The sequence below is a fragment of the Petaurus breviceps genome, unplaced genomic scaffold, assembly GCF_028583685.1.
Source record: "Petaurus breviceps papuanus isolate PSGF00001 unplaced genomic scaffold, PetGlider_PUasm1.0 90842, whole genome shotgun sequence".
Taxonomy (NCBI): domain Eukaryota; kingdom Metazoa; phylum Chordata; class Mammalia; order Diprotodontia; family Petauridae; genus Petaurus; species Petaurus breviceps.
Window position 1 is genome coordinate 19,287,913 of NW_027187358.1, and position 16,344 is coordinate 19,304,256.

The following is a 16,344-nucleotide window of genomic DNA, read 5'->3' on the forward strand; positions in this document are numbered from 1 at the left end:
GACATTCTTTAAAATGTACATAGTCCTAGGAGTTCCCAAACTAATTTCCCACACACATGCCCATGTATACAGATTCACAGATGCAAATAAAAGCGATTATGGTGGATATTATCACAAAACCTCTGTCCAATAAAGGTATTTCCATGAATGTTGTACAAAAGCCACAGTTGATTGGGCTAGTTAGGGCTAATTCAAAACCACACCTAATCCTGTACAAGTACCCTCTCAGATTCATAACCATACATAGCCATTCTTTATAAGGAGATCATATATACACACACACACACACACATGCACACTGTTAGTAAAGAAAGTTGAAAGGAGATTTTGTTGTTGTTCAGTCGCTCAGTCATGTCCGACTCTTTGTGACCACACAGACCAATTGCCCATGGGGTTTTCTTGGCAAAGATTCTGGAGTGGTTTGCCATTTCCTTCTCCAGTTTTATGTAGGCAGGGGTTAAGTGACCTGCCCAGGATCACATACCTACTAAGTGTCTGAAGTCAGATTTGAATTCTATTCTTTCTGACTCCAGGCCCAATGTTCTATCCACTGCGCCATCTTGCTGCCCCCTTGCCATGAGAAATAGCTGAAGTTTTTAAAAATTGCCTCATCAAGTAGCAGTTATATTTTAATTCCCATAGGACTCTCTACCTAAAATACCTCAAAGGGTTAAAAAAACATCCACCTAAATTGATAAACTACCACTTTCTCTTCTGTACCAGAGACCATATGCTGGAGGACTTAACCTTTTTAGTTCTAGAACTTAACTCCGGCTCTAGGGCCCCTGCTGTTGACTGCTAGAGTTCAGGCAGATGGTAAGGCCTAGAGGACCTTAGGATAGCACTTTTCATGGGGGCTCAAACAAGGTTAAGTAAAGCACACATACATGAAAGTAGGAATGATATCATAAAATTTTCACAGTTATTTTATTTTGCTCTTGCATTCAATTCTTAATTACCTAAGTCAATGGGCAGTATTAGCAAAGGGATAATTTTTAATTAGCATAGAAATTAGCAGCTCACACCTACACTGATTTCCTTCATTTGTATGGACAAAAGGGAACTCTTGTAGCAATTTGGGCATCAAATGAAGCCCCAGAAGACAACATAAAAAGAAGAAATGGCTCTATACAAACTCTGAGGCAGAGGAAAACTTAGGAAGAATGAACAGGGAAAGGGAAAAAGATCCAAATGAATTATTAAGTATTTACTATGTCGCAAGCACTGGGCTAAGCTGTGGAGAAACAAATAGAAAAAATGAGAAAGGCCTTACTCCCAAGGAACTCATATTCATATCTAATTGAGGAATACAACATATACAAGAAAGCTCAGCAGCAGGGCAGATGGAAAGACCAGAAGTCCTAAGGTTTCATTGTGCAAATGGCAAGGCCAAGGTGTCCTTTGGTTACCCCAGTACATCAAATGACATTATCAGAGGCCTGAAGAGTATGGAGTCAGGGCAGATGGTGAGGGCTAGAAGACCTTAAGAGGCAGTATCAGGGCAGTGGTTAGGCCTGGTGTCTTCTTTCTGACTGGATTCAAGTTGGCGATCCCTCTCATTAGCACAGTGTCTAGAAAATAGTAAGCAATAAATGCTTGTTAACTTGACTCATGCAAGCGATGTGAGCAATAAGGCAGTCCATGTGGCTGCTAGGGTAGCCCAGCAACAAGGGAGGAGAAGGAAAGAAAAAGAGGAAGATCTCCCCCAGTGGCAGAAGGCCTCCTCACCACCTGGCCATCCCAAATGGATTCTGGAATGACCTGGGAATGCCATCTATAGATTTTTTTTTCTATAGGCCCTGAAAAACATCCTATCCCCACTGCCCCAACCAGTGGTCTTGATCTATATCTGGCCACTGGACCCAGATGGCTGCAGAGGAGACGGTGAGGCTGGAGGCTTTGCACAGCCCTGCCTCACTTAAGTCCAACTCACTTGTATGTCACGGTATCGCCTCCCCGATATCATAGTCCTCTTTGAGAATGAAGGACAAACGACCATCATAATGATTACCATTTCTGGTTCCTGGTGATGTTTCAGCCAAACCAAAAACTGATAACTTTAAAGACTATCAATTCCTTTAAGTATAATTTTGCTTCAAAAAATGTATACAAGAAACAATGTTTACCACCAAATATAACTTTGCTTTGATATTTCCATCATAGGGACATTTTGCGAGCAAATATGAATCAAAGTAACAGAATGAGAAAAATAATGCTAGAATTTGGTTTGGTATTTTCAGCTCCCAGGTCTTATTATTTTTTTTAAATAAAAGAATGAGTGGTTCAATCGAACATTAGAAGTGATATTTTCCATGACTCTCCTTAGTTCGATTTTATTCCTACACATTAATAAAGTAAATTATTCCTTAGCTGGAATTCAATTCATTGTAATTACCTCTTAGTAGGCATTTAAATACAACTGCAGTATAACAAGTAGTTACATAAAACAAACATTTATTAAACACCTACTACATGCAAAGCAGTATGATAGACAATGGGGATAAAAAGGGAAAAAAATGAAAGTTCATACCTTCAAGGGATTTATATTCTACTTGGGGGAGGGAAGAATACTACAGGTACTGAGATAAGTAAATACCAAATAATTTGAGAAGGGACAGAACACTAACAACCAGGGAAGACAGCAATGGCTTTCTGTAGGAAACAGTTCTTAAGCTAAGCCTTGAAGGATTTTAAGAGGTAGAGGGGAGTAGGAAGCTTATTCCAGGAATGGGGGAAAAAGATAAAAGGAAGGAGTTGAAATATTGAGGTGAGGGAAGAATAGGCCATTTTAACTGGAACATAGAATGCAAGAAAAGGAATGGTGTTTTTGGAAAAGGAGGCTGGAGCCTGTAGAGAGCTTTAAATGAAAGGCTAAGAGATATGTATTTTGTTCTAGAGACAACAGGGAGTCACTGAATATTTTGAACAAGGAAGTGACACAGTCAGATCTATGCTTCAGAAAAACAATTTCAATGTCTATGTGATTTTAATGCCAAGTAGATTTTGTTGTATCCTGATTCTCTGAAAATTATTAAAGTATATATGATAAATATAGCATTTTCTATTAATGATACTACTGAATTAATTAGAACAAGACATTTCCCCAACTGTATCTGATAATTTACCATGAAAGAAGAATTTTGATGGTTGTTTCTTGTTTGTTTGTTTTTCAATATTATGACATGAAGTAAAAATAAGCAATAAGAGTGAGGTCAAATGTTTTGCCGATGATCACACAAGTGGCTAAAACAATACTGGAAAGCAAGTCTCCTGAACTCCAAAGTCAGAGTTCTTATCTCTAGCACCTAGTACTGTGTCAGGAACCAATTCACTGCTTAACAAATATTTGTTGATTGATTACATTCTTTTAACTGCAACCTAATTTCATAGTAGATGAAATAAATACTTGATGAATGATAAACCCAGTCAAAGGTATTCTCTCTTCTCTCAACCTATATCACAGTTTCTACCAATCATAAGGCATTTACATATATAGCCTGATATTGATCCCAACACTTTATAATATGAATAACTCATCTGGCCCACTAGACTTTGTGCCCCTCACAGCACCTCGTATAGAGCCCTGCATAAGGGAGATGCTCAATAAATATGCTGGAAGGAATTAATTAATTAACCACTAGGTGTCAAATGACAATGAATGATGAATAAGCCATCATGTTCCAGAGAACATGGTCCATTCTTCAGTCACTGTCACACGTCTGTATTCCCAGCATATAACATACTGCTTGGCACAGAGGGTGCTTAATAAACACTTGCTGATTGATTTATTGGGGGAAACAGATCACAAGCTTGGTAAGGAAGTATAGCATGGTAGTGATGAAAAGTTTCAATTATCCAGACATCTGCTAGAGCTTTCTCTACCAAGAGTAGAGTAGTTAATAATTTCTTGACTTCCCTTAATGATAATTTCACCCAACAAAAGGTAGATATACCAATGAAGAGGATTCAATTCTGGACATGAGTCTCAGTAACGTGAATTAACTGGTTACTTAGTAGATGGGGGTGTAGGGACAGTGGAAGGATGAGTGGGAATGACGCTAACTTGGGGGAAGTCACCATTGCATCATAGAATTTATAATTAATAAGTTGAGATGTATTAGTAACTATCATGTTGCCTTCATTAGACCTTTTCTAACTCAACAGAAGTGGGATTCCATGAATAAAGGTGAGGAATTTGATAGGATGTATAGATTTGCCAATTTGGGACATATATCTGATAGCATCCTGCTTCTTCTGGCAAGGGAAGAATTTTTAAATGCTACTTGTTAAATAAAAGTATTTTGTCCTAACTTTTATCCTAATTGAATGGACTTTAAGATGCAAAGATGTTGCACTTAGCATTGTTTTCTTTGTTCTGCTGTGTTCACACTTAGCTCACTCAGAAGCAGCTAGGTAGAACAGTGGATGACATGCTGGGCCTGGGGTCAGGAAGACCAGAGATCAAATCCAGCCTCAAACACTGTTTGGCAAGTCATTTAACCTATCTTTGCCTCAGTTTCCTCATCTGTAAAATGGAGATAAAAATAGCACTTCCAGGTTGTTGTGAAGATTAAATGAAATGATTATTTGTAAAGCATTTCGCATAGTGCCTGGCACATATTAGGTTGACTATTATAATCATGATGATTAGTATTGTGAAAGCTGAAGGGGGCTCAGAACTTAGTAAAGCAATGCAGACTCTACTACATACTTATACTCTTAGGTTAAAAAAGGCCTCTGAAACCAATCCCTGTAAGATAAAGATAATAATGAATTTTGGAGAGTAGGAGATAGATAATGTGGCCTTTCTTTGTGCTGGGAGTGGTAATTTCATCTAATTATTTAGGCCATTAATTTCCAGTGATTTTCCAATGAGCCTTCCATTCCATTAAAAGTCAATAACAGTTGTCAGTATGTCTTAGTCCTTTATGTTCGTAATTATTGTTGAATTATATTTTCCCGTGGAGTACAATAGAAACACACACGCCCACACATCCACAAGCTGAGGCATTTATCAACTCAAAACAAACAGTTCATGAAGTTAACTCCCAAGTGAAATATGTGGAATTTATATTCCACATGATTTCCACACACTGCATTTCCCTACATTGGATATTTTATTATATGTACCAAACTTCAAAAGTGAAGGAATTAAATTAATCTCTTTTCAACAAACATTGTCTACCACATGTATGAACCCATACTGGATGTTGCAAGAGGAGATAAGAGATGAATAAGACAGAATCCTTGTTTTCAAGGACTTAAAATCTCAGAGGGAGAATAAGAGAAACAAATAATTATGGTCACTGTAACTCCAACTACAACATACAGTTGGTTGGGCAGCCCACTTAATTAGTCCAAACATCTGATCACACCATTTCCCTATTTCTGTCAAGGGCACCACCATCCCTCCATCCTCACCCAGGTTAGCAACCTAGTTGCCATTTCTGACTCATCACCCTACGTATTTAGTCTGTTGTCAAGTATTGATATTACTTCTTTCAAAGCATCTCCACTCACTTCCCTTTTCTCTACTCACATAGCCACCAGCTGGTACCAGTCCTCATTACCTCACGCCTTGACTACAATAGCTTGCTAGTAGGCCTCCCTGCCTCAAGTTTCTCCCCACTCCAGTCCATCTTCCACCCAGCTACCATAGTAATTTTCCCAAAACTTGTCTTCTTCTCACCCCTCCCTTCAAAACACACACACTCACACTCAATAAACTTCAGTGACTTTTTTTGGGGTTAAGTAACTTGCTCAAGGTTACACTGCCAGGTGTTTCTGGGTGGGTGCTAAGTATCTGAGCCAGGATTCGATCCCCAGGTCATCCCAACACTGGGGCCGTTGCTCTTACTCACTGTGCTACCTGGCCGCCCCCTTCAGTGACTTTCTATTAGCCTTAGATTAAAATATAAAATCCTATGTTTGGCTTTTAAAACACTTGACTTGTCCCTTTCCTACCTTTCCCATCTTTGCACTTTATTCCCCTTCACATATTCTATGATCCAGACTTACTATTCCTCACACAAGATACTCCATCTCCTAACTTTTTATTGATTGTTTCCTATGCATCACCCTGCTCACCCACACCTCCTGGCTTCCCTCAAAACTCAGCTCAAATCCTACCTTCTTCAGAGGACTTTTCCTGGATTCTACCACTGCCACTGCCTTCCTTCAGATTATTTCCCATTTATACTATCTGTATATATTTATTGGAGAAGGAAATGGGAAGCCACTGCAGTATCTTTGCCAAGAAAACAGCAAATGGAGCCAAGAAGAGTCAGATATGACTGAAATGACTCAACAGCAACAAATAGATATAGATATGTATATATGTGTGTATATATAGATAGAGTAGGTACATAATTCACAAGTTGTCTTCCCCATTATAATATGTTTTTGACTGAAAGAACATGTTTTTGCCTTTCTTTATATGCTCAGTGCTTAGTACAATGCCTGGCACAAGTAACATCTTAATAAATATTAGTTGACTGATTTTGCCCCAAAGTCTTCAGTAACTGATATTCAAGGCCTTCCTTAATCCAGCACAACCCTGTATTTCCAGATTATTTTGTACTATTTTCCTCCATATTTTCTTGGTCAAAAGGAAATGAGTTTTAATAAATAAGAATTTAATAAAGATAAAAATTTGAAGACATACATAAAATTTGATAAATGGAAATAGTAAACTAGTACAGAAAAGCAATGGTCAAAGGATACATATGAAGGGAAACAAATGAAAATGTTGATGCTTTAAAATAAAAATGTAAAAATGAAAGAGCCAGATGGTAAGGTAATATCCTATCCCAGTTCTAAATCTTTGGAAACTGCCTAGGTCAGACATACTGGAAGGAAATTCTGACAGGGTATGAATGTATTGATTGGGATCCAGGAAGAAACTTTAAAACAAAACAGGTTCATGGCTAGATGTGGTGTCTAACAGCAGAGGTATCAAATTCCTTTGCCCAGTGATGTGACCAGCAAAATTTGTGATGACCAGAACCATATTCAAATGTAAATGGGAAATGTTTAATAAAGTAAATAAAAACCACACAATATAAATTATGTTCATTTGTGACTTTTTAAATCAATATGCTGCCAGCAGGGATCTGTTTTTATTTGAGTTTGATACTATTGTCTTAGAGATTCCCAAAACCAGCTCCATTAGAAATATTTTTTAAGTGTCATAAAATTTCTCTAATATAAGATACATCTAATATCTAGTATCATACAAGTGTTTATAAATCAAAACAATGAAAGAATAAATGGATATATCATTTTACATTGAGTGAAAATACAAGAATTCATTTTCACCTTGATCAATAGAGTAATTATAAATTTCCCATTTGCCAACCTAAAAATCGTTTTAAAATAAATTATATGATATACAATTTTGATGTCTAACAAGTAATTATATTTTTATTGCTGGAGCAGTAATAATTGTTTATTAGATTTTTAAAATATTTTATAGAGACTTGGAGGCCTTTACCCCTCCTGAAGTAGTTTTTGTGTAGAGGAAAAATCATCCATAATGATTAGTAGGAATTAGTTATTAGGAGTTAAATATCCCATATCACCTACAATGATTCTTTGGAAGTTAAGAATAAGATAAAATGCACAAACCTGACCTATGAACTGGCCAAAGGCTGTAATCATCTATAAATATTCTACGGATGTTTTCAGAGGGTTGTTGGGACCAACATTATTTGCATTTATTGCAAACCATGAAATGAAGAATTGATTCTGTTCCCAAACAGCCCATTGAAATTGCTACAAAACCAATATTGGATAAGAAAATCCTTTCTTCAAAGGTTTCTCCCCACCTTGTATAAATCACATATAAAATATTTATAGCTACTCTTGTTAAACTAAAACTGTGCTTATATTACTTTACCCTAGAGCAAAATCTCATTTTTAAAAGACTCTTTGGTAATTTTGATAGTCTGTGATAAAATTCATACTTGGGTTTTTCGTATCTAGAGAACTGAAGATGGTAAGAATGAAAGCTCAAAATGGTTATAAGAATCAATGACCTCGAGAGATGTTCTAGAGCAGGTTCTTAACTTTGTGACATGGACCCTTTGGAGGTCTAGTGAAACCTATGGATCGCTTCTCATAATAATGTTCTTAAATGCAGAAAAATATATAAACCAACAAAGAAAATCAAAAGTCAGCAAAGATTATGTATATATATATGTAATATTTTTCCTATACAAGTTAATAGATCTAAAAACTACAAGAACCCTTGTTCTAAGAGAAATTAAGAAAAAAAAATCTTCCCACACACACACACTGTTTTGACTCTGCAATGCAAATACCATTTTTTAGCAATGTCAGGCTCTTTGGAACCTAGATAATTATGTGTTGCTACCCTGCCCTACATTGTGAAATGTCTGAATATCACAGTCACTTCTACATTAGAGTTACTGTGTGTTTTGCTTTAAAAAAATAAATATGAGAGAAGGAAACAAGCATTTATTAAGTGTCTACTATGTGCTGGACATAGTGACAAGCCCCTCACAAATATCTCATTTGATCCTCAGAACAACTGTCAAGGATAAGTGATATTATGGGCAGTTAGGTGGCATAGTGTATAGAGGGGCTAGGCCAGGCATCAGAAAGACATCATCCTGAGTCCAAATATGGCTTCAGACACTATGTCTTTGACAAGAAAACCCCAAAATGGGTCATGAAGAGTCAGACAGGACTAAGACAACTGAACATCAATCACAAAAGGTGCTATTATAATCCCCACATTATAGCTGAGGAAACTGAGATAGACAGAGGTTAAGTGACTTGCCTACAGTCACATAGCTAATGAGCATCTGAGGTCAAATTTGAATTTAGGTCTTCCTGACTCTTGGCCCAATATGCTGATGTGTCACCTACAGTCAATAGTCAAAAACTATTTATTAAGTGCCTACTGTGTCCCAAGCACAGCACTAAGCACTGGTACCTAGCTGACACTTGCATATTCACAAATACATGTGCTTAGTATTTCTTTAATTAGGTTATACAGGTAGTCTAAGTAATATGGAAATGTACAAGTGGAGGAAAAAAGGTTTTGAATCCTTTACATCCTGAAATAATTAGAAGTACAATAACAGCTTTTTGAAACTATATTTTTAAAAAGGACAATGTATGTGCATTATTAACTAATTCTTCCATTAAAACAATACTCTGACTTGGAATTAATCCCTTTAGCTCACATTACTTGAAGCAAATATGCATATTAACCTCAGAATTGATCTTTTTTTTTACCACTCACTTCAAATGACAGTCATAACCAATCATTAGATGGACTTTCTTCTCAACTTATTCTGTCAAGTCAGGAGCAAGGTGTAAATTAGCACCTTTTAATGAGTCATGATGGACTTTTATCATCCATATAGGAAAGCAGAGAGTAGGAGGTTATGACAACCATTAGATGGTAAAGGAGACATAAACAGATGCTGTTCACAAGTCTCAATGCTCCAGTGGCAATTACCACCCGCTCTACTTCATCTATTAGTGCCATGAATGAAATATAAGTCAAGAGACAGAAAAATTCTTCGGACACCAATCTTCACTGCCACAAATGGGTTTTAAATTCTTTCATTAACAATATAGACCACACATGGCATAGCAGAATAACTCAGTGGTAAAGTAATAGGCTGAAAATTCAGAAATTTGATAGTATACTCATGTATGTACACTGAAAAAGATGCAACAGTATTAGACATTTTCATTTCTTTATCTAAAATGTGGAAATTGGATGCTTTCAGAGCTGTTTGTAAGAAATAACCAATGAAGACAAATCTTCATTATTCCTACTCTGCCCACTCAGAATTTATAATTTTTAACACAGATTCAGCTAAAATTTATCTTGAAACCAAAGAGAAAAGATTTAAGTGAGTAATGATGTATCCTTCTTGACTATCCTGCAGCATGTGACACTGTTGACCATTTCAAAGTTTAAAAATAGAAGTGCATTACTTTAAAAATATTTCATAATTTGATTTTTAAATTAATTCTGATTGACTTTCCCTCTAATTTGTTTAAAGTAGTAATGTTTCCTTGCAAAAGGAAATGGCAAATTTCTCTGCAGCTCCAAGAACACAAAAGCAAATTACAAACATGCATTGCTAAAAGTCACTTGGATTTTTATCGATTTGAAAAGAAAATAAGTATTACACTGTAGCATCTTGAGTGAGATGGCCTATTTCATGCTTAACAGTTGTTCAATTATATGAGTAAACTAATTATTGTATAAGCTTAAAACCATTATAGCCTGAAAGCACAAAAAAAAGTGCAATATGAAAAAATAAGGAGAATATACCTAATAGAACCAAGCTTAAAAGTGTGTTCAAAAAAGAGTAAATCAATTTTTAAAATTAAACATGTGAGAACATATTTTTATATGCCTTGATACTTGAAATTCAAACTGTATTTAACCAAGATCAATCATAATACGTTTTCCTTGACAGAGTATTTGAGTGTAAGCCCAAAGAAATCAAACAGGGCAGCCAGGTAGCACAGCAATTAAGAGCACCGACTCCAGTGTCCAGATGACCTGGGGATCAAATCCGGGCTCAGACACTTAGCATCCACCCAGAAACACCTGGCCATGTAACCTTGAGCAAGTTACTTAACCCCAATTGCTTAGGGGCGGCCAGGTGGCTCAGCAAGTAAGAGTCAGGATGACCTGGAGATCGAATCCCGGCTCAGATACTTAGCACCACACCCAGAAATAACTGTCCGTGTAACGTTGAGCAAGTTACTTAACCCCAATTGCTTAAAAAAAAAAAAAGAAATCAAACAATACCTCACACTTGAGCAGGATATGGCATTCCTTTCCTGACCTTCAGTCCTTTCCCTTCCACTAGGCCTTAGCAGGAGAAATTTATTCTTGGATCACACAGAGACATCAGTCAAGCCTCTTACTTACAGACTTGTAGCTTCATGTTAATCTTGGGGGAAGAAAAAAAGCTGTAGCAGCCACGGCCCAGTACTAGAAATTCAGGGGAATGGTACTAGGAAGGAGACATATTCCTTTGAAATGCCCAAGACTTTCTCCATTAAAGATTTTTATAACCAATTACTTATGCTAAAATTGGCTCCATGAGATTTTATGAAAGCAGTATAATAGATGCAGTTCTAAAATTAATTTTTAAAAATCATCAGGCCTAAAACCTTTATTGTAGACAACAGAAATTACTTTGGCCTTACCTAGCCACTGACATTATCTTCTACCATTTTCCCTACCCCTCAGATGTCTGCTCAGAATTTTTCCCCAAATATAGATTCCCATAAAATTATACTTTAAAATACTAGAAAGTCAAAATATATTGAATTTCTAATTAGGTTCCTTCCCAATTCTCTTTGTAATCACCATTATTTCTTTAAAGAAGCAAATATGTGAGACTGTAGTTTCTTTTAAGGCTGATTGAATGTACTCATCTATTACTTAAATCCAACTAAGTTTAGTTCAACTTCATGTTTAACACAGTTTTTTAAAAACAAAACAAAATATATTAAAGACTTGCACAAAAAAGGTTATTTTTATCCAAGTGAGTAAAATATTGTGTTATTTATCTGTTTCAAAGGTTAAGTGAATGAATGAATGAATGAATGAATGAATGAATGAATGAAAAAATAATTTGTTAACGACTTACTATGTGCCAGGCACTACGCTAAATGACATGGATACAAACAGAAAAAGCAAGATAGTTCTTGGTCTCAAGGACTTTACAATCTAATGGAAGAAAACAGGTATGGGGGAGTGGTGGTGAAGGAGGGGATTTTTTGTTTTGACAGGGATGCTGAATGGAGTCAGAGTGAAAGTGATTGACGTATCCTTTCCATAAATTATAATATTGACTTGATTATTGATCTCAGAGCTAGAGGTAGAAAGAAGACAAAGAGCAGGGCAGCATGGCAGGAAGGTGTCCAGAATACGTCATGGTGGGTCTGGACACTAGATATAGTGAATTCTCACCCATTGGGAGTATAGAGCCCAGGATGGAAACTAAAATGCTGAGTCTGAAGCCCAGTATGATGCCATATGAAAGGAAGCAACAGAGAACCATCCTGGGTTACTTAGGCAAGAGCTTCCAATATATTGATATTCAATCATTAAGAGCCAAATTTGAATACTTAACCACAGGTTGATCCATTTATTGTGCATCTGAATAACATAAACAAAACAGAGACATATTTAGCCACAGCAAAAAATCTACCTATATTTGTCTCTATCCTGATCATTTAATAAAAATAGAAATATTATTCATGAATATACAAAGAAGATTTGAGAAATGATTATTCCTGTGACACAATGAAGACTCGGTCTGGTCCAGATTTAGGAATCATTTTTTAAAATTCATTTCTTTGCAACAACTTTCATTTTCCCCACCACAAATCAGATTTTGTTACATGTCTACAAATGAACCTAAATGATCAAGTGTCTCTAGCAGTTCCACCTTCCCTCCTTCGTAACAGCAATGGTAAAGGTAAAAATTAAAATATTTGCAACTGTGGCAATAATTCTTTTAAGTACAAAGTTCTGGCTATTTCTTTGGGCCATAAAAAAGAGCACATCACCATTATTTGCTCTCATCTCCACATTACCTCAGTTGAACAAAGGTCAAAACCCAGCAAAGATGGATGTTGCTGACTTATGCCTATTTGCTATACTCTAAGCCATTTTATCTCGGTACAATGACAAAGAACTTGGCTTATTCCTGATAAATGAGAACAGAATTCACCAAAGAACATTCACAACCTCTTTGTTGTCAAATCTGGAGTCAAATACATCTGTCAAAGTACAGACATCCTATACTGACTAACCACAGGTCACTCAGTCACACAGAATCACTATTTAGTAACCACTGACTATTAATCAACTTCTTACCCAGTGCATCCAAAAAACAACTTTTTCTGTGACTCACTAACCTAGAATGATTTTTATATGTATTATATGTATATGTGTGTGTACATGTACAGGTGTGTGTGTATTCATTTTTGGTCATCATCTGATAATTTTATTTATGTAACTAAATGTTAAAGGAATTGCCACTCAGTTACAAAGGTTCAAAACTGAAACCTTTGATACAGGGTCAGAATTAAACTTGAATTCTAAATCATAAATCACAGAATGCCAGAATTAGAAGGGATTTTAAAGGTCAAAAAGTCTAACCTGAATACTGAAGTGAGAAATCCCAGGAGAGACACTTTCTTTAAAGATGGTAGAAAATGACTCTCTCAGTATTTTGGTTAGTATTCAGAATCAAATTAAAGGCTTGTGTCAATACAGACCTGATTATCTTTTCAATTGAGTATGTGCTTGCATCCAGATATATCCCTGCTCTTGTAAACTTAAAAATTGAATCTTTTGACAAAGAGAGGATAAAAAGAAGAAAGAAACTGGGAGAATGAACAAATTTCCATAATTTTCAAAAGAATTCTTCCCTGAGGTTACATTTTGTTCATAAAAGTCAGTATAAGTTAAGAAATGAGAAAAGGATACAGCAGGAACAAGGAACTGGTTCCTTTATCAACATTATAGCCAATCTATACAAAATGCTCAACATCCTCTGTGAATAGCTGCACTGAGGCTCCATACATTCTATTAAATATTTCAGTTCCAGGTAAATACAGAAGAGTTGATAAAAACATACTTTTTGAATCACTAGTGTTAAGAAGCAGCAGCATAGAACCAGATCCAAAATTCACTAAAAGGATGAAAGAGTTGAAAATTTCAATGAAGAAGGAGTAAATGGTTCAACAAAATGAATATCATAGTAAATACCATGACTAAGGTTTAAAGCACAAACCAGCAATGTAGCAACAACAGTGCTTCACAATAGATGGTTTCTTAAGGAAAAGTCCCAGGCATGAACTCAAGTCTCCTGGTTTTAATGTCCAATCATAGGAAGCAACTTCACAACTCTCCTCTCGATCTTCAAAGTAATAAATGAGCCATTAACTGGTTTCAATGGTCTCTCCATTCTGAGTAAGTATCAGTTCTGGAACTTCATTCATTCTCAAGACTTCTGCATAGAGCAGATAATGATGTAGGCTAGTGGGAAGTGGTAATTGACGGATAAAATTATCAGATCGTAGGCGTTCTGGTTTTAAAATGGACCGAATTTCCAAGCGACAAAGGTGACTCAGGGAAGGAACAGAGACTGTAGAAATAAACAAAATCAAGATGTTAAAAAAATTAAAATAAAAGGATGCAACAGTACCATTACACAAATTAAGGCCTCAAATTCTAAAGTCAGCAATACCAATGTGAATTAAGGAAATGATTCTACTAAGTTCAATAATAAACAAAGCAAACAAGAAAATGCCTAATTTTTTTTGCCCATTGCAAATAGCTGCCAGGTCTACCAAATCAAACACCTAAAATGAACCACTTGCCAAAAATATCCTCTTAAATTTAAGCAAAACAGTATAAAACTATCTTTAAAGGAGATATATGCATATATACACATACATATATGTATATATATTTTTTTCAAAAGACGATTTCATTCAAAAGAAGAGTCTTCAATGACTTCTATAGGAATGTTTTTTTTTTAATGGCAGCAACTTAATTCCCAAGATAAAGAAAAAAAGTGTTCACCAAGGTTAACATTCATGAAAACTAATAAAAATGAAAAACAATCACAATTTCATGCGAATCAAGAACATAGCTTTTCTGTTAGTCCATTAAGTTTTATATAAATCCCTATAAAATACAGCAAAGATTAACAGATCAAGAAAAGAGAGTTTAACACTACCAGTCACTTCAAGCTACATATTTTAAAATCCAAAACAAGAAAAGTTAAATGACTAAATAGAAATGCACCGAAATTCGTATATGTAAACTGGATCTAAGACAAAGACAGACTAAGCTTCATGAATCATATTCCAATAACTACTAATATAGAATCTACATAGCAAGTGTATTTCCATTGCTTTCAAGTCAATTGCCCCAATTTAATCTTAAATTATATAACAGCTGCAAATATCACCCCTTTGTCAGATGGGACAGCCTGGGCTTACATGATTTGTATTTGTGGCATGGTACTAGACTTGGCTAGAGTTATGTTCTTTCAACTGCACTGCTTTCCAGAGATTGTGAGATCTTAATTCTTTGATGTCTTCTTAACACTGAAATCAGTTAATCACCTTAGGTCTTAAAGGACTTAGGCATTTGGAATGGAAAGGACATAGTTACTTTAAGAACTGATTTCAATTTTAATAGTACCATTTTGGTTCTACCGAGGCCTTAACAGATCACTGACCTGATGAACCATAATTGCTCAGAAATATGTTCATCTGGACTGAGGGAGTCTTTAATCTGTGGATTATTACTGCCAGTCCTTCAGTGCCATTTTTGCTTAACTTGCTATTGAGTACTAAGGGAGTTTTAAATCCATGTGCATAATAATTGCATATGTGTAAAATGTCTATGAAAGTTTTAGTGCTAAGTAGTATTTTCAGATGTATATTCACTAGTTTAAATAATGCAATGGATGCTAAATCTTTCTAACTGGTTGAGGTAAGGTCAAGATCTCCCTTGTATTAAAATACAAATGTCTCAGCAGAAACAAAAGCAAAATATACTTTGAAGGGAACCTAAAATTCACTGCTAGGAGACTTAAAGCTATTAAAAAGAGATTTGATTTCTTCGGTTGAAACATCAACTTTTCATATAAAATTAAATCCAAAATTATCTAACACTTTCAAGTCACTCCCTGATCTACTAATTCAAGAACAAGTTGAAGTCTCCCTAAGATTTAGGTGCATCTTCTACAGTTTGTTGTCTTGGAGTAAGGAACAAGTCTCTTGGAGGAGTGGGTGGAGAGAACACTGTTTCTAGAAGGATCTAGAGATTATTAGGACCTGTGAGAATGTGGTACAGAGTGATACAACATTTCTTTTTGGTTATCTATATAGTACCTAAATATCTATAGCTATCACTCACTATAAATAAGATGGTTATGTGTTCCCTCAAATGTTACCAGATGTGCAAGGCTTTACTTCTGAAAAGACTAAATAGGGGTGGGTAGGTGGCACAGTGAATAGAGCACCGGCCCTGGAGTCAGGAGGACCTGAGTTCAAATTCAGCCTTGGACACTTAACTAACACTTACTAATTGTGTGACCTTGGGCAAGTCACTTAACCCCAACTTCCCTGCCTTCCCCCCATCCAAAAACAGAAGAAAAAAAAAAAGACTAAATAACCTAGAATGTATGCGTTACTAGTACTGTTTGTACCTGTGGCTTGATACCATCTGGGGGAAGAACTATTTTTACTGAAGTAAACACTTTATCCCACAATTACTTTTATATTCTAGTAATCAATTTACAGGGC

The 16,344-nt window shown here is 35.8% G+C and overlaps 1 protein-coding gene and 1 long non-coding RNA gene across 9 annotated transcripts in view; one reads left to right on the forward strand and one right to left on the reverse strand.

The window, feature by feature from the left end:
* The window catches only part of LOC138148832 (uncharacterized), a 120,204-nt gene that overhangs the window by 32,939 nt on the left and 70,921 nt on the right, over positions 1–16,344 (forward strand). The window lies entirely within an intron of this gene.
* The window catches only part of ASB3 (ankyrin repeat and SOCS box containing 3), a 131,646-nt gene continuing 127,431 nt past the window's right edge, over positions 12,130–16,344 (reverse strand). For all 8 annotated transcript variants that reach the window (XM_069071694.1, XM_069071697.1, XM_069071696.1 and 5 more), the window contains one exon: positions 12,130–14,168. In XM_069071694.1, coding sequence (XP_068927795.1) covers positions 13,963–14,168 — 206 coding nt within the window. In that variant the 3' untranslated portion in view covers positions 12,130–13,962. The remainder of the gene's footprint in view (positions 14,169–16,344) is intronic.